At 37.0% G+C, this 24,102-nt stretch overlaps 1 protein-coding gene across 1 annotated transcript in view; it reads left to right on the forward strand.

Moving 5' to 3' along the window:
- Positions 1-24,102, forward strand: part of LOC123313451 (proto-oncogene tyrosine-protein kinase receptor Ret) — a 45,666-nt gene that overhangs the window by 12,977 nt on the left and 8,587 nt on the right. The window contains exons 2-8 of the mRNA XM_044898336.1: positions 12,011-12,244; positions 12,742-12,998; positions 20,446-20,608; positions 20,795-20,892; positions 21,904-22,022; positions 22,472-22,648; positions 22,798-22,992. Of these exons, the coding sequence (XP_044754271.1) occupies positions 12,011-12,244; positions 12,742-12,998; positions 20,446-20,608; positions 20,795-20,892; positions 21,904-22,022; positions 22,472-22,648; positions 22,798-22,992 (1,243 nt within the window). The remainder of the gene's footprint in view (positions 1-12,010; positions 12,245-12,741; positions 12,999-20,445; positions 20,609-20,794; positions 20,893-21,903; positions 22,023-22,471; positions 22,649-22,797; positions 22,993-24,102) is intronic.

Consider the following 24,102-nt stretch of genomic DNA (forward strand, 5'->3'; position numbering starts at 1 on the left):
GGTGTGGTACAGCTCATTATTAAAACTTAAAATGGCTATATCTTTTTATCAGGTCCGAATTGAAAAAACTGGTATAAGAAAAAAGTATTTCTTTTGACCTCAAGAATCGACAGTTGAAATATTTGTACGAGTTAAACACTCACTCTTTATAAACCAGTCTTAGACTTGTACAGGGTGGGCAAAATTCGTTGTCTACTGAGGGGATCTCGAGAACTATAGCAGTTAGAAGAAAACGGATGACACATTCTTCTTCTTTTTCATGACTAATCCCAATCTGAAAACAGAATCGGCCTATCATTTTTAGATTTAGAGTTATAAACAAAAATTGAGATTTTGACGATTCCGAAAAGTTCTCATAACGTTTTTGTCTTTGAAGTTACAGATCTGAAACTTGAACTTTCTCAGGCACTCTTATACGTAGAATCTACTGACGAAAAGACTTTTTTCCATTTCAAAAATAACAAATTCAATAAAAGTTTGCATTGAAAAAAAAACAAAAGTTTCCTAATGATTCGAAATGAAAAATATTCTGAGCTCGTCAGTGGATTTTACGTAAGAAAGTGCCTGTAGAAGGTTCAAGTTTCAGATTTGTAATTTCAAAGACAAAAAAGTTATGAGAACTTTACGAAATCGTCAAACTTAAAGACGTTTTAATTTCATTCGATAAAACCGTTTGTGAGATAGAACTAAAAATAATTTTTTTTCATTGTTTTTCAACAGCCTGTATCTTTTCAACCGAGTTGAATTGGAAAAACTGGTAAAAAAAAGTTTTTCTTTTGATCTGAGGAAGTCAGAGATTCACCTTGAATACCTGGAATCAAGTTCCATCTCAATACTTGTAATGTTTACTTTTTGAGGCAAACATCACAAAAGGCAACATCGGAATCTGCAGTTCGGGGAACGAGCACTCAGCAAGAAATATGCAATAACCTGCTTAGCGTTGTCCCCTTTAATTACACGGTCATCAACTGTAGTGCCTTTCCCTGGCACCAAAATCCCGCTAAAACTTTCGGCAAAGTCAACTCGTTAAGATTTATATCGCAGACGTCCTAATAATGAATGGAAACCTGCGTTGAACCTGCAAAAGGATACTCGTTCCTCTTTTAATATCCCCCTCGGTTCGATAAATTCCGAAGCGGGGGCTTTCCCAGAGAGTATCTCCTGATATATCGCACCCTATATCCTTAATCCGATAAGCATTCGGGACAAAAATTAGTTTAGCAGTTTTGGGAATACAGAAATGGTGAGTGAGACGTCTCGATGTAGACACAGAATGCAGGACTTTGTTGTGGCGTTTGTGAATTCGATACGTCTTTAGGGGAATTTATTATACAAGGGAGGTTTTAATTATATAGCAACGAAACCTGGGGTGGAAACTGCACTCTGAAAAATCCGGTGTTTCAATCTTTTCAATTTGTAATCTGATATACTGATATACAGCTCGAGTCTCTAACTTTTGGAAAAAATGCAGTAAATGAAAGACAGTTTTTTTTTGTAAGTATGCTCGGATTTCGAAAATAACAGGTTTTCTATAAAAAATTCTGGATGATTTTTGAAATACCCCTCTCATAATCAGCTACTTGAATGATACTTGATCCATATCAACAACACCGCTAAAATAATGCTAGCATAATGGCATAACTCTGCACCTTTACTGTTCAATATTTTCGAATTGCTGTCTCGATAATTGCTGACATGAGTATGCCTGTGAGAGGTGTTGGAATAAGATTCAGATTTGATGGGGGCCTGTTTAACATGAAGCGCCTCATAGCAAAAAAACGTACAAAGTGTATCACGGAACTTCAATATGCAGACGACTGCGCACTTATCGATAGCAGCTTAGAGGATCTACAGATAATGTTGGACACCTATGAACATATATACGAAGGTTTAGGCCTTAGACTCAATATCGACAAAACCAAAATCCTGATAAGTCCACCAGAAAGCCTTCAAACAGATATCAGTCTGGAGGATTAAACTTCAGGACAGGCCGAGGAGTTCAAATAATTGGGAAGCTTCATGAATATTAGGGCTAACCTGGACACGGAAATACACAACCGTATCAATTCGGCATCACGGGCATTCTGGAAGCTAAAGGACAGAGTGTTTCAAGATCACGACCTCAATCTGAAGACCAAGACAGCTGTTAACAACGCAGTGGTCCTCCCAACGCTTCTTTACGGAAGTGAGAGCTGGACGCCCTACAGGCGATATATTAAACAGCTTGGACAAATACAACAACGTCATCTAAGAAAAATAATGCACATCAGATGGTTCCACAAAGTTTCGAATGCAGAAGTCTTGCAACACGCGAGTTGTACAACAATTGAGACTCAAGTAACGAGGGCCCGACTCAGATGGAGCGGCCACATTCTGAGGATGCAAGACACAAGACTCCTCAAGATTGCTCTCTATGGCTAATTCACAGAGGGATCTCAGAAACCAGGAGGGCAGTATAAGCAGTTTAAGGATATACTGCATCAATCCCTAAAATCAGTTAATACCAATCATAACTTGGAACAACTTGCGTTAGACAAATCACAGTGGAGGTCTTTGGTCCACAGTTATAATGGAGACTCGAGAAGAATACAGCGGCGGCCAAAGCTGGTGACTGTTCATGCAAGGAGTGTGGAACTTGGAAGGATCTGTAGGTCACGGTTGGGTCTCTTCAGTCACAGGAGGCCACACAGTCGCAAGTAGCCCAAAGAAATTATAAGTTTGATCGCACCAATAGTTTTGTTTTTGATTCTTTTTGTAGATTTATTCTCGGTAACGGGATATTGCAATGAATGAATGATACTTGGAAATAATTCCTAACATCCATTTCCGGGAGGGCTACCAAAGAATTCATAGCTCCCATAACTGTTGCTACGACTGCATGAGACGTATAGTAAAACGCCAAAGTGAAATATTCTAAAATCAATAGACGTGGTCAGCTGTGGAAATAATGGAGCCATCTTAAAGCCGTTTCCTTTACTTTCCCCTCTTTCACTCCATTTACTCAGGTATGTTCCTTTCAGACGCTTGATATGAAATAGAACTTCTCGGTTCTGATTCCTTTTACGTCTAACTTAAAATATAACGTCGTTCAATTTTCAATTAAGTATCCTAGGTCAGCGCGTTTATCATGGGTATTTTCGACGTATTCTCTTTATTATTTAGTTTTTGTATCCCGACTCTGGCGAATTTATTAAAAGATTCTAAACGAACTGATGTTTATCGGGATAAATTGGCTGCAAGGTGGCTTGGAAGGAGGTGAAAATAAGAAGTTAGTTGCGCAGAGTGCGAATAAAAGGATAATATAAGGTCACAGGAACATTCCAATGAAATATTATAATACTGAATGGGTTTGAGTTGGTGCTTCGCAATATGCAACAAAATAAACACATATCGAAAAAAATCTCCCCATTTTGCAGATAACAGTAATTTTTACGTGGAAGGTTCTCGAAATTCCGGTAAGAATTTATATCAGATTAAATTAAATGACTCTCAGTTTCGAAGTTCCATGATATTTGTCAGTATGTAGAGGCCAAGAACACATCAACCCCACTACGATGTTGAAATAATTTGTAAAGACCCTGCAAGTATATTATTAATGATATGAGTTCATTAAATATACCCAGTATTTCAGATTTTTCTGATGATAACTTGCGAAACAGGAAATATTCAGCGTAATGCAATAAAACTGATGGACTCCGATGCTTAGAATTTTTAAAGAAACGCCTATAGCCAATTTTCGTAAAATTACTTTCGTTAGTGATTATGCAAAATTTTTAACCATTTGACTAATAACCTTCTCGATAAATATCTGGATATCTGATGACATAAAACTGCTATGAAAATGATGAATATATTCTCGCTTGCCATCGTAGGCATTTTAATGTATTTCGGTCAGCAATTTGACTAATTTGTCTCGGGGGAAGTTTTCTGAATTAACAGCCATAGTACAATTTCCGAAAACGACTAATTAAACTGGATAATTAGTATTGCTACGCCTACGCAACCATCACAGGGCGCGACACATTAAAAACTCGTTTCTTGGAACTTGAACTTATACGAATGTATTTCATCAGTTTACATGAAAATCTATTTAGATATTACAACTTACATCACCTCTATACTTCAGTGTGGATAAAATATACTAAGTGACACAGAAAACAGAACATCAGGTATTAATGAATTTATATCACAACAATTTTTGTATACTTGGATAGGTTAGTTATCAATAAAAATTGGAGAAAATTCCAACCGTAGAAAAAAAAAATTGATAACGTGTAAGACCCCTACCATGCACATTCAGCATATTCCCATTTTCTCACTCTGGGCATGATGAACAATTGAAAGTAGCTGAAAAATCTATTCTTTGTGTATCGTAACTTTTATATTCTTAGAAATTCCTTTGATAAATTCATTAATAGTAGGTGTTTGGTTTTCTATGTCACTTACTCATGGTATTTTTTATTCCAATCGAAATTTATTCAAACTTGAATCTGATCGTACCTCATACTGAAACATTGTTCAGTGCAGCCCTGGGTCAAGTCCTGACTTGTTATGGGTGCTTGTGTTGTCTACAAAGTATGAATGAAAACTAATTGATGGTAAATGTCCATGGATGACAAAACCATGATTATTGGAGAATGTGATTAGATTGATGGTTAATAATCTTAGCTAACAAGAGTAAGAATACTGTTGTAGCGTCCAGAATTCGTATCTCAACAGTCAACAGCATTATGTCGAAACAAGTTTGCATCGATATTTATCCCTAGAATTTTGGCGACAAAGAGGGTAGATATTACGTTTAACAAACCTAGAATCCACGTGATGTGGTAACGTTGGTATGAATCTATTATGAAACGAGTTTTTTTAATTAAATTTTGCCATTTATTCAATGAGAAATAAAAGTAGCGTTAATTTTTTTAGACAACTGTGTTTATTGGGTATCAAACACAGAGCAACCTCATGTGGAGATAAACGTTAAAAAATGAAATTATATTGCAACTTATTGATCACGCATATTGAGTTAAGGTCAAGGGTTAATTGCTAAATGAATCAAAAAGGTAATGTATGTTTTAAGTTCTGAGAATGATCCTTTTTTCTCACTGTATGCCCTGTGTTTCAATATACCTAATCTCATTTCGTTCTAGGAAGCCTTAAGGCTACCGCGCCGTTTTTATCCAGTGGATCGGAAACACCATTTGCATAATGAAGTTTTTCCGATAGGACGGAGGTCTTAACACCACCCGTTATTTAACTTTATAGGGAAATGCAGTTAATTCAGTCCTGTTTTTTACAACTGCCCCTTCCGTATAGTTTCTCCGGTTCTCGATACTTCGCAAATTTACGACAGCCTTCCATTTGGGTAATCCGCAAAACCTGTGGCATGGTCGTGTTGCGCCCACGCGGGCGTCTCTGACGCCCAGCCGCAGATTGCCGACGTATTTATGGAACTGCTTTTTCATTTATTGGATTAGTGAGTGATTTCTGGTAGATCGTTCAATTTTTTAATGGCATCCGACCTTCGCGTATGTGGTTCTTTGACCTCGCGATCGAAATTAATTCGGATTAGGGATGATGGGATGGTTTTGGGAGGGTTGTTCGGTGATTTGGCGAATTGGCAAGGAAAGGGGTTAATGGCTTTTATCACATTTGCATGTAGTTGACATTATATTATCAGTCGATATCTCATCTGAGGCAAAAAGTGTTTTAGCATTTTTTTGAATACCGAATATATGAATTTTGTTTGTAACTTTTTAGCAACTCTGTCTGACAGGGGCCTTGAAGTGGCAACCACACAGCACTGATTTCATCCCAACATATTTTTTTGTGAGAATGGCTTGATTCAATTTCTGAAACAAAATGTAGGACAACAAATGTCAGCTATTAAGAATTCACTTGACTGTCATCCTTGGAAACTTTGATGGAAGAAGATTTACTGATATGATATATTATTATTGTTTTGAAATGGCGATCACACAAGCTCTGTATCTCTGTCTCACGATTGAATTTATATTTGGCATACTCTGACTGATGTTTCTGATCAAAACAGTTTCTATTTCGAATTATGAACATAATGATATCAGCTACATAAAAAAACATTCTTTACATGATATTCGAACCTGGTTCATACGCCATTTTGTTTCTATCATCAAACGCTAAAAAACAATAGTTGAAACCTATTTTGGATATGTTTTGAGTGAAACAAAACGAAATAATAAGTGAGTCCTCGAATCAAAATAGAATGTAGCAAACATAAGAGGATGTATTGATGTCTAGTTAGTCTAGACCATCATCAAGTACCTGTATTTAAAAGGGTTAAGAGGTAAGCAGATTTACGAAGATATGCTTAATACCCTTGGTAATCAATATCCTTCGTATGCGACCGTGAAAAATTAGACTGCAAGCAAGAAGTTTTGTGTCAAAAAATCTGATGGAAAAGTTCTTGCTTCAGTTTTTTGGGATTACCATGGAGTAACAATCATGATTGATTTTTTGGATAAGGAAAGAAAAATAACCGGAGATTACTGTTCGACAGTACTGACCACTCTACGGGAAAAGTTAAAGAGAAAAGACGCGGAAAGCTATCCAAAGGTGTTTTGTTTTTGCAGGTCAACGCCCCTGCATACAAATCTCATGATGCCATGCAAAAAATTCGTGATTTAGGGTTTGAATTACTAGAACACACCCCTTATTCACCAGAATTGGCTCCATCCGACTATTATCTCTGTCCTCAACTGAAAAATAGTTTAAAAGGTAGTAAATTTCCTTCTAACGAGGAGATAATAAAAGCTGTGGAGGTCTGATTTGCAGAGCAAGAAGAAACATTTTTTTTTAAAGGTCTAGAGACGTTGCAGGTTCGCTGTAATAAATGTATCCAATTAAGAGGAGAATATGTTGAGTAATAAAATAATTTGACATTCAAATTTTCTATAGTTCTATAGTAGGCTAAAAATTTTGCAATATATCCTCGTAAATATCTATGATGAATATTCTGTGATACCAGAACTCAAACTCATAGCTATTACAACTCTATTGGGAGAAATGAGAATGAGAAATGGCTCTGACTGCTATTGATGTCTCATAGTGGTAGCTAGTTCTGATGAATTCAGAGGGGTCAGACATCAGTCCATAATGTTCAATTCATATTGCTTATAATTGCATGCACAAAACTTGTTTCTTACTATGTTGAATATATTAGATGTTAGTGTTAACATTTGCGGGTTTTTTCTTTTACGTCAATGCTGGCTTGACATTGAATGAGTAACTAATCAGTGGTAAATTGCTGCTTATGAACCTGAAATTGAATTATTGATTATGAAAACTGAGGAAGACATAAATTCAAAAGGATTTCTTTAACCATCATCGGCCACGAATAAAATCGATATTTTCTCAATTATGCATGTTAAAGTGAGGCGTTCTCTACTCCGATTCTAATCGATGAATTTATATTTACTCCAACATCGAATCCAGTCGGATTATCCCCCAAACCATCCTCGTGAATTTCTCTGGGAAAATTGCAATTTCTATCGCGTTTCCATCGCTCGAAACATATCAATCAACGTCTATCAGGGGGTCGGTAAATGATTCGATATTTTCTTGGATCGGATGTTAATTCATCGAGATGCGGATCTTCTAACGAAGCAATGAATAATTTGTTTGAGGTTGGTTGATAAGAATGAATAAGAGATTCGCATAATGGATTGGGTTTCAGTGTTATGACCTTTCGGGAATTCTTCGTTTGATCTACTTTCAATATTTGAAACTTCCATGCTTTTTAGCCCCATGACTAAGATATTTTATTTGATGTGAATTGGTTTCCGAAAAAAAATCTCAACAATATTTCATTTTGTGGAAATTCAATGTACATGGTGAGAAACTGTAGTTTCACTTTGTAATGGCTGGTGTTCATACATTTTTCTTCTTCCAAAGAACGCTAAAACTGTTAGAAATTGGAATATTAAACATCGTTCATAATGAAAACTAAACAATTTGATTAAATTTTTATTTTCAGGCCTTCAATATTGTCCAATAGGTAGGTACACATTCGAGAATATGCTTATCATTGCGGAGTTTTCGAGATTTTCACATATATTCGCACATATTACATATAAAATACCTGTTGCGAATTGAATTTAATGAACGTCATTTACTGATAACGAAATGATAGGACATATGGTGCATTCTGATAACAAAAATTGTTTGAAAGCTACGGATTACACTTAGGAGTGCAGAAAATTGGTTTCTTCTGTGAGTTGAAAAAAGTGTTACTAAACTGAAGGAATCAAGAATCATGATCAGAGGATATCCTTTACTGATTCAAGGAGGGCTTCTTTTCTCGTTGATCCTTAAAGAGTTGTCGAATACAAAAATGGACCTAACAAAAATTGAAAAACTAAGTGCTATTACGAATCATATCTGAAGCGAAGTTAATTGTTAATTAATTATCTATCAATTTTCTATAAATGACCAAATGTGTTGAAAATGGTATATGTTAATCTAGTATTAATGATGATTATTTATCAGTTACTTTCCTATATAAGCGATAACATTTTCATGTATCAGGTGTATCGAAAGTTTACTCCTTCCACAAATAGTTATCAGTGAAATCTCCAAATATCACGCAAAAAACCTCCTTCCATTTCTCAAAAGGGCTTGAAGTCTCTGAAATTAAGCCGAAATCTGCTGCAAAATCATGAAACTCCCTGAATCTGCCAAAGCAATGAAAAAATCAAGTCAAAATCAATTTATGCAAATAAACTACGGAAATTATGTATCTAAAATCGGATTTTCTGGTTCCATCGGCTGAATACTTGTATTTTTCTGTAGATGGAATCAGAAAGAGGACATTTTTTAAATTATTCAAAATTTTCAGATATTTTCATTGATGGCAGATAATAGCTATTCGGCAACCATTCGATGAACGAGTTAAAAAACAAATTTTTTATTACTTTTTGTCTCTCACCAAACAGTTTCTCATAATTGGAAGGAGAAAAACCCAGCTAACCTAAGATCGGATCTTTATACTTATTTTTACACCCCATAAACAACAAACTACCCCTATACGATTTATTTTCCGTGTCTCTTTATGATCTATCCAATGGCCAACAAATTAATTAGAACCACACTATAATGGTGCAGCGACAGTCAAAAAGGTGATTGATCCATCGTTGATGGAAATTATGAGCATATCCAGGCAAACAGGCCTTGTGAGGGAAAGAAACGAGTTCATGTTTTACACATTGCACATATGTATTTTGTAGCGAAACATCAATTAGTGGATTGACTTTGTTGAATTGAATTTCAAATGCTACTACCGGAAATGATTCTTCATATTGCTTGGTCAAATAAGGGATTACCGTCTTCTTTATTGGTAAAATTAGATGATTGACATAGATTTGGATAGAATTATTGAAAATTCGACTATTTCTATAGTTAAATAGGTCATTTTTCCTCAATCATTGTCAAAATAAAAGTGAAGCAGCATTTATTTGTTGGTATTATTTATTCAGGAATGTCTTCATATGCATTGGTGATCATGACTTGCTGATAAAGAACTTCAGTATGTACTTTATATTACAACAAAGGTTCAATCCTTTGCTATCAAAAGCATGTTGTACTGAATCTATTGCACTGTCTTAGCATCAACATCAATTGCAGATTTTCTCATTGCAATGTTTACTGCTATTAAACCAGATGTATTGATTTGATTAATAAATGGCGTTTTTGTTTCGTCATGTTCATGATCTAAAGCCTCCCCATCAAAATTATCTGAGTAAAAGTTTTCAATCGAAATACAGGACTATTTTGCTAAAAATGTCTTTCTACTAATTCATATTTTTGATGAATGGATCCATTGAAACATCATCTATTTTTTCTGTAATACTTTTATGTAAATATAACTGTTTATGGGTGCATAGCGTGTTGAACATGTCCTTGAACGACGACAAAGGTCAGGACACGTTCCGTTCTTGTATCTAGATGTAAATAACGAAGGTAGGTATTTATAGGGACTAATTTCCACGAAAATTTGACGGTCACCAAGAAGTTTTTATTCATACTGCGGATTATATGAACCGCTGCCATGTTTGTTGTTCATACAATGTTTTACTTCTTCAGTATGAAAATATTTCTTGGTAATCTTTGGGTTTTCTTGAAGGGATGCTTTCGCAAACATATTCATGAACTGTCATAGTGTAAAGACTTTCGACATGCAGATGGCTTTCGGTATTCAAATCGTGAAGGATATTTAATGGACTGTGGGGACGATATTCATGAATTTTTGTCCTCTTCGAGATAAACATTTCTCAGAGGAGGTCTTCAACTTGTTTCGGCATTTTTCATCATTAGACACCCCTTTTCTATTCATTGATGGAATATCCCAGAACTCCACCACCCCTTGCTTCCGTTTCTGTTCAACCCAGTTCAATTAATTTCCAATTAAGCGATTATTTACTCTGACATTCCAATTTTCCGTTGTCTTCCCTTTTGGAGGGAATTTATTTATTCATTTTTCACCGAAAGGACTGTTTCACCATGACCGGCATGAAAATAACGCTAACAATTTTTAAGATCAAGAGGCCTTTTGACGAATACCCCTCATCATACAGCTCTCTATTTCCAAGAAGTTGGTTCCCACGAAATTTCTTTGAAAAGATCAAGCAGAAATATTAAATAGAAAGTTGGCATTCTATGGGAATGTCAACTGAGTTAACCTGAAGTTATGTGTACATGCTGGGCAAAACTGATGGTATCTGAACTTCAACTCTTTAATCCTGAGAGATAGAGGAAAATGAATGACACATCATTTATATTTTTTTGAGAAACTGGTAATGACATCAACTGCTTTCCTCTTCTTTTTGTTGGTCATTTTTTTTACACTTTTTTATAGCAAACCAGTGGCGTACTCTGATTTATTTCCAAGAGGTTCATTAACTGAGCTATATCATAAAGTTCTGTTTTTCCTTGGACTTTGACTGTTTTTTCCATTTCAAAAATATATAATATATCCTCCTCAAATTCATTCAGAGGATATGAAAAATATAAAGTATATCTGAAATTTGAATTATTGAATGTTTAATAGGCTTCAGCCCTTATGGTTTGAAAGTTGAGGTTCAGGTATCACTAATTTTGCCCACCCTGTACAATAATGAGAATTTGTCCAATTTGTCCACATAATGGTTGAATATACTCTTTCTTAAAGGAAACAAAATAACCTTCAGAATAACTAGCTATAAATATGTGACACTACACATCTGTGGTTCTTTTAAACAGAGTTGTATTCAGTCAAAGTATCCTATTTTTCGAATTTCACATATACTTTTTATTTTTTGAACATCAAATTACATACTTAGAAAAGGCGCATTATACGAGAATATATGAAGAGAACTTTTATTTTACAAAATGTTCAAATTGAGATCATTTGGAGTGGACTTCATTGTATCGATTATACCTAGGTATATCTTTTCTGCGGTACCAATAAATTCAGTTTACCCTCACTCACCTGAAGATGCTACTGTGATAACGAAACAAGTGAAGTGGCTTAATAACTCATGTTGAGTGGAAATCATATTATAACAGTTTTTGTTTCAATTATGGATTTATATCAAGTATCGGCCACATCAATTCACTAATTTTCGTAAAAACAATTTGGAAATGTAGGTATGTGTACAATTCCCGGTTAGAGCCCTTGTCGACCTATGTTGCAAATAGCATTCAGTTATTTCCCATCGATATCGAACTTCAAGACATCCCTAAAAGGGGGATATCCTGAAGCACGAGTACACACAATAGAAAAAACGAATTATCTCTGTCGTTCTGGGAAGATAAATCGAGATGATTTCCATCGAATCCGGAGAAAAATGTTATTCAATTTCCCCGTGAATTCACTGAGAACTTTTAACCGTTCATTGAATACACTCCCCTTCCTTGAACTCTCACAAAAGTGACCAATGTAACTGCTATTACAATTTTTCTGTTCGTTTCGATAAAAACCTTATTGATATGTCATTTCCAGGACGGGACAATAAAACTGCTGTCGTAGCTCTTCATGATGCAACTTCGAAGAAAATCGAGACTTTACCACTGGATGCATCCGATTGCGATTTCATGCTGCCAGATCTCTGCTTCTGGACATCTGTGGAATATCGAACCAAGGAGAACAGACCAAGGACAGTTCTGGGGACACTTTCAAATCCCAACTTGGTGAGGAAGTGCCCGGATTATGTACTCAGTTATACAATGAAACGTGGTGAGTTTCGTGGATTTATGAGAGGCGGAACCTACCCGAAATTGCCAATGAATCTCGATGATTTATAATTCGATGAACGTATTTTAATCATTGCTTTACACGAGGATGACCTCACGAGTGTGGGGCTTAGTTGGGATCACAGTTTTGGAATTGAATGAAGATGTCACTGAAAATTCATGCCTATCTATAGTTCCTTCAATTTCCCAAAAGCAGTCGGTTGGCCTTAGAAATTTGACAAACTCCACAGTGAGGTTATGACCTCCTGGTTTCCGTTTAACACAAAAGTCTTAGTAATAACGTATGTCTAATAATTTATTCTAAGAGATTCAATGAATATAATCAACGTTTATATGAATTGATTGAAGGCATTCTGTGTTCTGTATCACTTTATATATTTTGTGTATTATTTGCAAGCATAGGTACTCTTTTCACTATCAATCGAGAACTTCCCAGATCCGTCGCCAAGCACACACTAAACTACTTTTGCCTTGTTCCAGGTCAAAAACGATTTACCTTGCTGCCGCCTTCGAAGCGTGGAACACCCTGGCAACTCCAGACTTCGAGACCTCTGGATAGAGACGTACCCACCAGCAAGGAACCCATCTCAATTACTTGTGTGATAGAGGATGGCAAAGAGAATCGAAGGGAAATAGACAAGAATATAACAGTCGATGTTCTGGATGTAGACGACAACTTACCAATTCCTCAAGAAGCTGAGTATAATGTTGCTATGGAGAGAAACATCGTGCAAAAGGTTAGTGGTTGAAATGAAAACTGAGTATTTGCAGAATTATCATGAAAAGTTATTATTGCTCTGGGAGAATCTTCCGCGATTAGAATCAAAGTTCTCTGGGAGGTGGCTTTATGAGGACAGCACTCAGAGTCTGGAATTTAAAGAAAACCTCAACTTAGTATTTATCAAAAACGGAGACGTCAATTCAAAGAATTGTCGTTCCATTAATGCGAGCTAGTTATCAGCGCAAGAATTCCTAGGGAGGCTGCAACATTTAATCACAAACTGTCATCATCATTGCTGTATCCTGTTACCGAGAATAAATCTACAAAAAAAGTCAAAAACGAAACTATCGGTGCGATCAAACTTATAATTTTATAGGGCTACTTGTGACTATGTGGCTTCCTGTGATTGAAGAGACTCAACCGTGACCTACCGATCCTTCCACACTCCGGGTATGGATAGTCACCAACCAGATCTGGCTGCTGCATTCTTCTCGAGTCTCCATTATTACTGTGTACCAAAGACCTCCACTGTGATGTGTCTAACGCTAGTTGTTCCCAGTTATGATTGGCATTAGCTGATTTTAGGGGTTGATGCAGTATATCCTTAAACTGCTTATACTGGCCTCCTGGTTTCCGAGCTCCCTCTGTGAATTCGCCATACAGAGCTATTTCGAGGAGTCTTGTATCTTGCATCCTCAGAATGTGGCCGCTCCATCTGAGTCGGGTCCTCGTTACTTCAGTCTCAATTGTTATACAACTCGCGCGCTACAAGACTTCTGCATTTGTAACTATGTGGAACCATCTGATGTGCATTATTTGTCTTAGATGACATTGTTGCGTTTGTTCAAGCTGTTTAATATGTCGCCTGTAGGGCGTCCAGTTTTCGCTTCCGTAAAGAAGCGATCGGAGGACCACTGCTTTGTGAACAGCTGTCTTGGTCTTCAGATTGAGGTCGTGATTTTGAAACACTCTGTCCTTCAGCTTTCAGAATGCTCGTGATGCGGAATTGATGCGGCTGTGTATTTCCGTGTCCAGGTTAGCCCTAGTATTCATGAAGCTTCCGAAGTATTGGAACTGCTCGACTTGTACTAGAGTTTCATCCTCCAGGCTGATATCTGTTTGAAGGCTTTCTGGCGGACTTACCAGGATTTTGGTTTTGTCAATCTCATCATCATCATCATCACGCAACCCTTTGCGTCCATTGTTGGACATAGGTCTCCCCCATTCTATACCACTCTCTTCTGTTCTGTGCTGTCCGAACCCAGTTATTGGATTTTCTTTTTATGTCGTCTGTCCAGCGTGTAGGCGGTCTTCCTCTACTTCTCTTGTCCGCTCGCGGTCTCCACTCCAACAGTCGCTTCGTCCACCGATCTCCTCTCATCCGTGCGACATGACCTGCTCAGTTCCATTTGATTCTTGCCACAACGGTGATAACATCTTCTACGCCAGTTCTTTTTCTTAGATCTTCCTTTCTTATGTGATCCCTCAGAGTTATACCCAACATTGACCTCTCCATCTTTCTTTGCGTCACTTTCAGCTTTCTTGCAGTTGCATTTGTTAATGTCAGGGTTTCGGCTCCGTATGTTAAAACTGGAAGCACGCACTTATTGAAAGCTTTTCTTTTTAGGTGGATAGGAATATCACTCTTGAAAATATCCCTTAGTTTACCATAGGCTGCCCATGCGAGAGTGAGTCTTCTGTTCAGTTCAGTGGTCTGATTATTATTTCTCGAGATACGAACTTCGTGGCCAAGATATATATAGGGTTCAACCCTTTCAACCTCACAACCATCAATATCGATGTTAGAACTGGGAATAAGATTTGTCAAATATATGTTTATAGGTGTCCAACATTACCTGTAGAAACTCTGAGTTGAGGATAAACTTCGTACGGTTTTTTGCTCTGAGGCGCTTCAGGTTAAACAGGCCTCCGTCAAATCTGAATATTATTCCAACACCTCTTACAGGCCTACCCATATCAGCAATTATCGAAACAGCTATGGCGAAAATATGGAACAGTACACAAACTGTAGACATCTTTATTGTCCCTCATCAGAGCAGTGCAGTGATAAATATTTCCACCGATGGATGTTGTCTTTAAGCGAAAACGGCGTATCGCCTTGAGGAATATTTTCTATCCTCATCACTATACGCCATCTGTCCCACCAAGATTGAACCAAGCTTCAATCACTCTGTAGAATCCTACACCCATCCATGACTGCCAGACATAACTATTTATCACTCTATGCACCTCTTTGTGAATCTGCCTGGCTCCATATTGATCCAGTAATCAATTCCACTCATCATTCGAATTATTTTCCATAGCGTGACGCGTTATCATCAATCGTTGATACCGGAAAATTTATAACGTTAATTTAGATACACGGTACAAGCGTCGAATGAAAAAACGTACAGCCCGAACCTTTCATTTAGGACCGTTTTATGTGTAGCAAGTTTGGGCTTTTCAACGGAATGCTGTTATGGTCGGTAAAACAGGTTTATGATGTGGGAAAACTTTGTGAAGTTTGGAAAATGAGCCTGACCTTCAAGAGGGAACTTATCGCCGCTTTATATGGGCCTTGTGGGCGTTCTTAATTCGACAGTCAGCAATTTATTTTTCGCGATCATGTGTTTCGTGCGAGTAGGTGAATTGCTGATTACTTTCTAGTGTGCACACGATAGGGACTATTGTTCTTGAACGTGGGGGCAATCTGTTAAGACTTTAAAAGCTAGATATAATCCGCCATGAAACTTAGATTACATTTTCTAGATTATTTTATGGAAATATCCTCTCGTAAGAATTTATCGAACCATCTCATTCGATGCTCAGTTTGTTCAAGTACCTTATGATCGAATATAAGAGACTATAACCAAACGAAAGCTGGGATCTTGAGCTCGCAGCAGTTGAAAGCCTTTGTTTTGAAGTATCGCATCATCGATAGATAGCAATATGACGATGCGTGGAAATTAACCTGAAAAGAAACGATCAAAAATGTCAAGCTGCTGAGCTCTCATATCATAGATTTCAAGATGGTCTGTATTTCTGCTCATTCGGAAATCAGAGGAATACATCAGGAATACTTGTGTGACGTTTTTAACTTCCATTTCAATTCGTAAAGATGTTGTGTGAAGTGGAAAACCCTTCATTATATTTTCTCATACCAGTAACTTGATATCTCTTCTCTCAGGAGCCATATAATGAAAATGCAAGTCTCAGCAACATCTTAATTGAGTTATCTATTGAAGCATATCAGTTTTACAACCTGGGTTACTGTTTCAGCTCCATTTCTCGAATTATGATGATGCATTCTGCTTAGTTTACCGAAATGACTCTATCGCTGTAGTAACTTCCTTTATATGAGTCCTGTATTACTTGATATTGAATTGATTGATTTTTACATTTTATATTTTGAGAGTTCAAGACCTTTGCCTTCGATTATTCATTCCAAGCAATGCTGAGGTGTTTGTTGTTATTCCTGATAGTCTCCTCGATTTACACCTACATACAAAGTGCATATTCAGCTTCAATACGTCGTGCTTCACCCCAAACTCAGAACTTCGAAGTTCTGTAGATGTGGATATCAAAATAAGTAAGCAGGTAAATGGCGTAAGTCGAATAACTAATGGCAGACTATATTTCAACCGAATTTCGCATGTCAAACCCCCCAACTGAGAGCTTCCACGAATTTTACTGCTCCTTTACGTGATACTACAACTTAATCAAGTATTTCGCAGGTTCGCAGATAAACAGGAACTCATTTGTACGTGTGTATGGGATGTGTTGATTACAAATGCTTAGGATTATGTAAAGTAAAACTATAAAACGTGTTTCTACCACGAATTGTTCAGACAAAGAGGAAGGTACGATGGGGATGAAAGAAAACGATTTGTGTATATTCTGCTCAATAATTGTTGGTAGCTAGAATGATCAAATCGAAATTTCATTAATTTCAGCGATGAGGTTTTCTTTAAACTTGCACTATTCGTGTCTCGCCCTTTTTCGCATTCATCAGAGCATCCCCGGATTGAAAAGTTACCAGGGTTTTCATACTTTCTCTGCGAAAGTTTTATTGGCACGATTTTCCCTCTCAGATGTTTGCCTTCGTCTTTAAACGTGAATTGAGCGAAAGGATTTATTAGCGTCCTGTTCTGACAGGAGGAAAAGTTTTGAATAACGCAACCACGTCTTCGTCAGAGGAGAAAGTGAGATCGTCTATTTTCAGTTCTGCGGGAAATGGGAAATTCATTTGTTGATGTTGCTGAAAACTGCGTGTGTTCGAGTGTGGAATTGGATGGAAGTCGTATTCAACCTGTTGATTTGAGACTCAAGATTTGTTAGTGCCTCTTAGAAATCTGGCCTGAATTTCAACCGTAGTTGAAAATTTAACCTATCTACTACCCCTGAAGGTTTCTTGAAGTCAACTCCATCTGTATATAGAGTTTTTTCAAGATTTGCAACAATAAAATACATCATGTAGTTTTTTTTCATTGCTGCATCCCGTTATCGGGAATAAATCTACAAAAAGACAAAAAAAGGAAAAAAAAAATAAAGGTGCGAACAGACTTGTAATTTTTAGGGCTGATTGCGACTGTGTGCCCTCCTGTGACTGAAGAGACCCAACCGTGACCTGCAGATCCTTCCACACTCTGGGCATGAATAATCACCAACCAGATCTGGCCACCGCTGTATCCTTCTCGAGTCTCCATTATAACTGTGTACCAAAGACCTCCACTGTGACCTGTGCAATGCTAGTTGTTACCAGTTATAATTGCCATTAACTGATTTCAGGGATTGATGCAGTATATCCTTAAACCGCTTATAGTGGCCTCCTGGTTTCTGAGCTCCCTCTGTGAATTCGCCATACAGAGCTATTTTGGGGAGTATTGTGTCTTGCATCCTCAGAATGTAGCCGCTCCATCTGAGTCGGGCCCTCGTTGCTTGAGTCTCAATTGTTGTACAACTCGCGCGTTGCAAGACTTCGAAACTTTGTGGAACCATCTGATGTGCATTATCTGTCTTAGATGAAAAATAAATCATGTACATCAATTGAACAACGACCAAAAAACAATCAGAATATCTATTTATATAATAGCTGAATCAGATCCTTCTGAATAGGTGAGTGAACAGGGTATTAGATAACGTTTGGAGATATTTTTCTTTAATGGTATGATGTGATTGTAGAATAGCTGAACAATATCCAGCTCAAGCCTTGAAGAATTCCGAATATAGGGAAAAAACGTCGGCATTGCCATTTAGTTGTTTTCTTTCGTGGTCCTTACCCCTGTGAAAAAGTCTCAATGATCATTACATACCATAAAAGTACCAGAAATTTTAAGAACTCAACTCTCAACTGTGAGTTGCACAATCTTCAATGAATATATGGCCATTTTGAAGAATAAAAGTAGTCAAGATGTAACATATTTCCTCCATGAAATCTCAGGATGTCACGACGGTCTACTTCTTTCATCGTTCACAGCGGTCATTATATGGACTATTTCGGGAAGGGTTCCAGATAAAAAAGCGTTAATTCATCCCTCGGGAAATAGAATGAAGGTCTTTCACGGTTCATCTGATAGGGAGTCATGTGTGGGTCACTTTATCGCGACTCTTCTATGCCATTATCGATCTTTCCGTTGTTGCTGATGAAATTTGTATGAGAACATTACGAGGCGAAATTGCCAGGGTAATAAAACCAGAAAAATTTGCTCTACCAGACGGAAACGCGGAAGATTACTGCTCTGGGCAGGACCTGATCATTCCTGGAAACAAGAGGAAACGGTGGATGAATACTGACGGTTTTTGCTTGGAGCTACATCGCTTGAGATTATGACAGTATTCAAGCCAGAAAATCAGATGATATGGGGCAGTCAAAGGGAGCTCACAGAAGAACTGATTTACCTACAGATATCTTACCTACTTGATTCATAATGCGGACAGTATGGTACCATGCAGAAAAAAGCATAATCCTGAGCAGTAGGATATTCAAAAATCACTAGTGGTTTTATGAACCATTATTGAATGGTCTATTGAACTTCATGGCCACAACCACAGACATGGGTTCTAAACATAATGGTATTAATATACAGGGTGTCTGTAAACAAATGCAAACGACTTAGGGAGATGATTCCTCGATAAAAATAAGCAGGGGTAGTTCCCATAATTTTTTTTCGAAATCGACCTCCCTTCCAAGATACAGCCTTTGGAAGGCGATGACGAGTTGACAGTTTTCAATTTTTTTTACGTGTTCTGAAAAATACTTAGTCATAAAACTATACATAATATGAAGCACTAAGTATTTGTTACTCGCACAATTTTTTTAGATTTCATAACTGTATTATTAGGGGTTGAAAATAACAACCCCTTATGATTTTCCTTCAAAAATTGTTTTCGTGAGATAGATTTTCGAAATATTGAATTCTGTTATGGTTTCCCATTCAATTTTGGAGAAAAAAACTCTTCAGCAAAATTTCGATACAGTCGATACTTTTCTCGGAATAAATAAAAACTTACAAGTAGTATACGAAGAGGTCTATGAGGCAGAGAGTTGATGCATGTATTTTAGCGGAAGGTAGTCATTCTATGGAACACTTATACGATGAAATGGAATGAACAGTGATCAGAACTGCTTGCAAGTTTTTATTTATTCCGATAAAAGTATCGACTGTATCGAAATTTTGCAGGAGACTTTTTTTTTCCAGAATTCAATGGGAAACCATAAGAGAATTTTGTTTTTCCAAAATCTATCCCACGAAAAGATTTTGAAGGTAATCATGAGGGCTTGTTATTTTCAACCTCTGATAATAAAGTTATGAAATCTAAAAAAACTGTGTGATTAACAGTGTTTTTTAGAACCCATAAAAAAATTAAAAACTGTTAACTCGTCATCGCCTTCCAAAGGCTGTATCTTGGAAGAGAGTCAATTTCGAAAAAAATTTATAAAAACTACCCCTGCTTATTTTCATCGAAGAATCATCCCCCAAGTTCTTTGCATTCGTTTATAGACACCCTGTATACATAGCAATATTGAAATATCAGAAGTTGCTAAAGTGAGCTGTGAGATATTGAAATTTCTGAAGATATTATCGAAAATGAAGTGAGATATTTTAGAAATAATTTATTTACAATCGCATATTTGAGCTATTATTCACTTAGATGATTCATCACACTCGACTCCATCTTGGTTGGTGAATGTTATCTGGGTGAATAATAGGTATTATAATATGCTTGTTGAATAATATATTATAATGATTTGCATTCAGAAGAAGTTATAGCATAATTTCACTGCTTCATACAACCTAGGATCTCTATCGATCTACAATGCCTCACTGATTACCTACCATATTTCACGATTCTTGTACAGGGGTGGTCATAATATTTTTTCAACCAATTACTCAAAATAAAAACGCTGGAACTCCATTTTTCCATTCCTGGAGTTATTTGTATCATTGCATTATTTTTTTCAGGGACATAAAATAGAGCATAGTATCATATTTCAAGATGCCGATTCTTTGGCAGTGAACAATTACACTTTTGGTGTTCTTCATGATACCAATCATATATTCAGGCCAATCTGTGATGATTTTTCCCGAAATGATCGTATCATCGAGACGACAATAATCCATTGCAGTGAGTATTCAAGCATATTTAACTCCTCAAAAGTTTCGAAATTGGATATATTGACCACCATTATAGTTGAAAATACTCAAGCGAGATTGAAAGGGGAATTATGAATATCTACTTATCTATTATAGTTCACAAAAAACGTATCTAGAAATTAATCCTTTTTTTCCAAAATTTCAATTTTTCTTGCAGAACTGGAATTCGTAAAAGATGCTCATTTCCAGGACCAAATATATTCAGTGGAATTAAAGTTGGTTGATGAGAGTTATGAAGGGAATTTAAGCAAAGAGGTGAGTTAGTACTCAACAGGTAGTTTTTCTTTATTATCAATCAGAGTAATGCTCAATAAAGTGAAGATGCAGGACAAATCAACGAAAAAAGTTGTGATTCCAGTTTTAGCCAGTTCTGATTTTTTCACAATCAATTCTCTGCTTGTTTTTTTCCGATTTAAACACGATTAAATTAAGAGGATCTAGCGATATCCCACATTTTCAAGACGTAAAATATTCCGAACTTGTTATGCTGAGGAAAATGAAGACCCTTCTGAAAAAAATCAATATATGAGCGGTGTAGATCCTTGTCAACTTCAAAATTCATTAAATGTAACGACTTACTGTTACCCGCCGAATTTATGAATACTGATGATGCGGTTCTAACGCGAAACGCTCTATTCGAATCCTGTTCTAATTCCGAGTATTTAGTTCCGTATAATTATGGACCGCGTTGTCATTATCAAGTTTTCTTTCGCGTGATCCGTTTATACTACGTTGATTAAATGGCTTCAACTGTTTTTCAGGAATATATTAGGGTGAATTTGTGAGGAGTGGTATTTTTTCTATTTCGAACGATGTGCGAAAAGAATTTCTTTGGTAATGATGGCAACAGTTCTGGACCCAGAAATATATTAATTCTCTTAACACTTCTTGAGTGTTGGTTGGTAATTCACTTGCAATATCCTTGATATCGATTATTGAATTAGTGGAATCAGTGAATCACAATCTACAATGAACGAGAGCTGAAACAAGTATAGATACTAATTTTACGTCTCATAATCCAAATGTAACTTCACACAAAGCACAAAGTAACTTTAAGTGGTGGGAAGGTGCGCTGAAATAAGTATTCGAGTATGACCCATGTATTTTCAACATTCTGTTGGCCTTACTTGCTATGATTTGTCAATATAAGCCGAAATGGCATATTTTCCGATGATTTAATCATGTTGTATCTGATAGACAGGAATGATCACTTACTGGCAGCAAACCCATTTGGGAATTGCACACTAAAACATCAATTTTCCACAGGTCAAAGTCCCCATCCACATCCACTTCAACAACATGTCTGCATCGACCCCAGCAGCTCTGAAGAGGAGTTCTTTGCGGAGCTTGAAGCTGTATCCTGTGCAGGAGTTGAGAATTTTGAGGTAAAAAGCGATAGGAAGCCCTTCCATAGCTGATAATAATCTTTACGCCGAACCCATTAAAAAGAGACCCCGATTACGCCGAATAGAATGTGCAGTGTGAAATACTGGAATTTTGGGGTTTGGAATCTGCCCCGATTAAATTATCGAATTTCCATTAGCGTGAATTTAACAACAGTGTAGTGGATTGATAAAGGGGAGGTGGCTTGATTGGTATTTCCAGAATGTATAGTTGCTAGTATCTATATCGTATTCGCACATACAGGTTGGCCCAATTGAACGACGAAATATTCCGAATGATAAGGGTTGTTTTTGTGAAAAGACAGGGCTTCTCTGTTTGTATGAAGATAGTTCAATTGGGTGGCCCTGTACATCAATGAATGTCACGCATTCAGAACTGCAATTATCTGCTCTAGGGATCATTACCATGGAAAAATTTCTCTTTTTTTCAGAACCGCTGGTCCTTTTGCCAGGGTGGCACAGCCTAGGTCATCCCTCATGAACGGAACTAAAGATTTTAAGATTAAGGCCAGGAAAGGGATGAAGAGCGTCTTCAATATCACGCAGACAGAAGGTATAGTTTATGTCTACGATTACGTAGCACTCAGAAAGGCGAAGGAATACATTATGTGAGTACTTCTGAAGTTTGAAACTCGCTGTAAAAAAAATCTCCATATCTTTCGACCTCCGAAATAGGCCATAGAACTCGGAGATCATTTTATATCATTTTTTGTTGTCCTTATAGAAATTCGATTGCCATGTTTGGCTAAATTTCCAGGTTGAACATAACCTGGACCCGAAATGGTATCCAGGAATACGATGAATTGGAGGTGAGGCTGGTTAACGAACCCAAAAAGAATTGCGAGAACGTTTCATTCTGGTACTTTTGTTCCGAGTTTGACAATCACGAAGACTGTACTACCCATACGAATTGTGCTGTCGGAACTGGTGGATACAATGCTGTACAAAATAGGTGAGTTTTGTGTGATCAAAAAATGGAGACATGATTGAAAATGGTTAGTGCATGCGACAACAAGCTTAAAGTAGATTAAGCTTCGAAGTGAATAAGAATATCGGTAGATTTTGTACACTGGCTTTGACCACAGCCTTCTGATGTACTGAAGTACTTCTCCAAAGACGGCTGTGCTTCGATCTAAACAGCCAGAATCATGGCCCTTCATGGTTGATAGTTGGGGAGACCAAGAGGGAAATTTGGGATAGGTATACTCGAGCATGTCAGATAAATACAAGGTGACCTTAGACCCAGTGGACATGAGAAAAATTGTTGCAAAATGGATCCCCGAATGTTTGAGTGTTGACCAAAAGCGTGCAAGGGTAGAAGCATCGCGCTCGATCTGGGCTCGATTTGATAACGATGTAGACTCCTTAAACCGAATTGTTAATATGGATGAGATTTAGGAACATTTCTACGATGCAGAAACAAAGCAACAATCGATGGAATGGCGACACTCTGGTTCTCCAAGACCTAAGAAGTTTCGTGTCCAAAAATCTAGTGGAAAAGTTCTTGCTTCAGTTTTTTGGGATTGCCATGGAGTAATCATGATTGATTTTTTGGATAAGGGTAGAACAATAACTGGAGATTACTATTCGACATTACTGACCACTCTACGGGAAAAAATTAAAGAGAAAAGACGCGGAAAGCTATCCAAAGGTGTTTTGTTTTTACAACGCCCCTGCACACAAATCTCATGTTGCCATCCAAAAAATTCGTGATTTAGGGTTTGAATTACTGGAACATCCCCCAACTGCAAAAAAGTTTAAAAGGTCGTAAGTTTTCTTCCAACGAGGAGGTTATAAAAGCTGTGTGGAGGTCTGGTTTGCAGAGCAAGAAGAAACATTTTTTTTGAAAGGTCTAGAGACGTTGCAGGTTCCCTGTAATAAATATATCAAATCAAGAGGAGAATATGCTGAATAATAAAATATTTTGACATTGAAATTTTGTTTGGTTCTATAGTAGGCTAAGAATTTTTCAATATATCCTCGTACATATTCAAACATGTCAGATTAAGATAAATGTGGTTAATTACATGTTGAAAAGTATCCACTCTCTTAATCTGACCCT

The sequence above is a fragment of the Coccinella septempunctata genome, chromosome 5, assembly GCF_907165205.1.
Source record: "Coccinella septempunctata chromosome 5, icCocSept1.1, whole genome shotgun sequence".
Taxonomy (NCBI): domain Eukaryota; kingdom Metazoa; phylum Arthropoda; class Insecta; order Coleoptera; family Coccinellidae; genus Coccinella; species Coccinella septempunctata.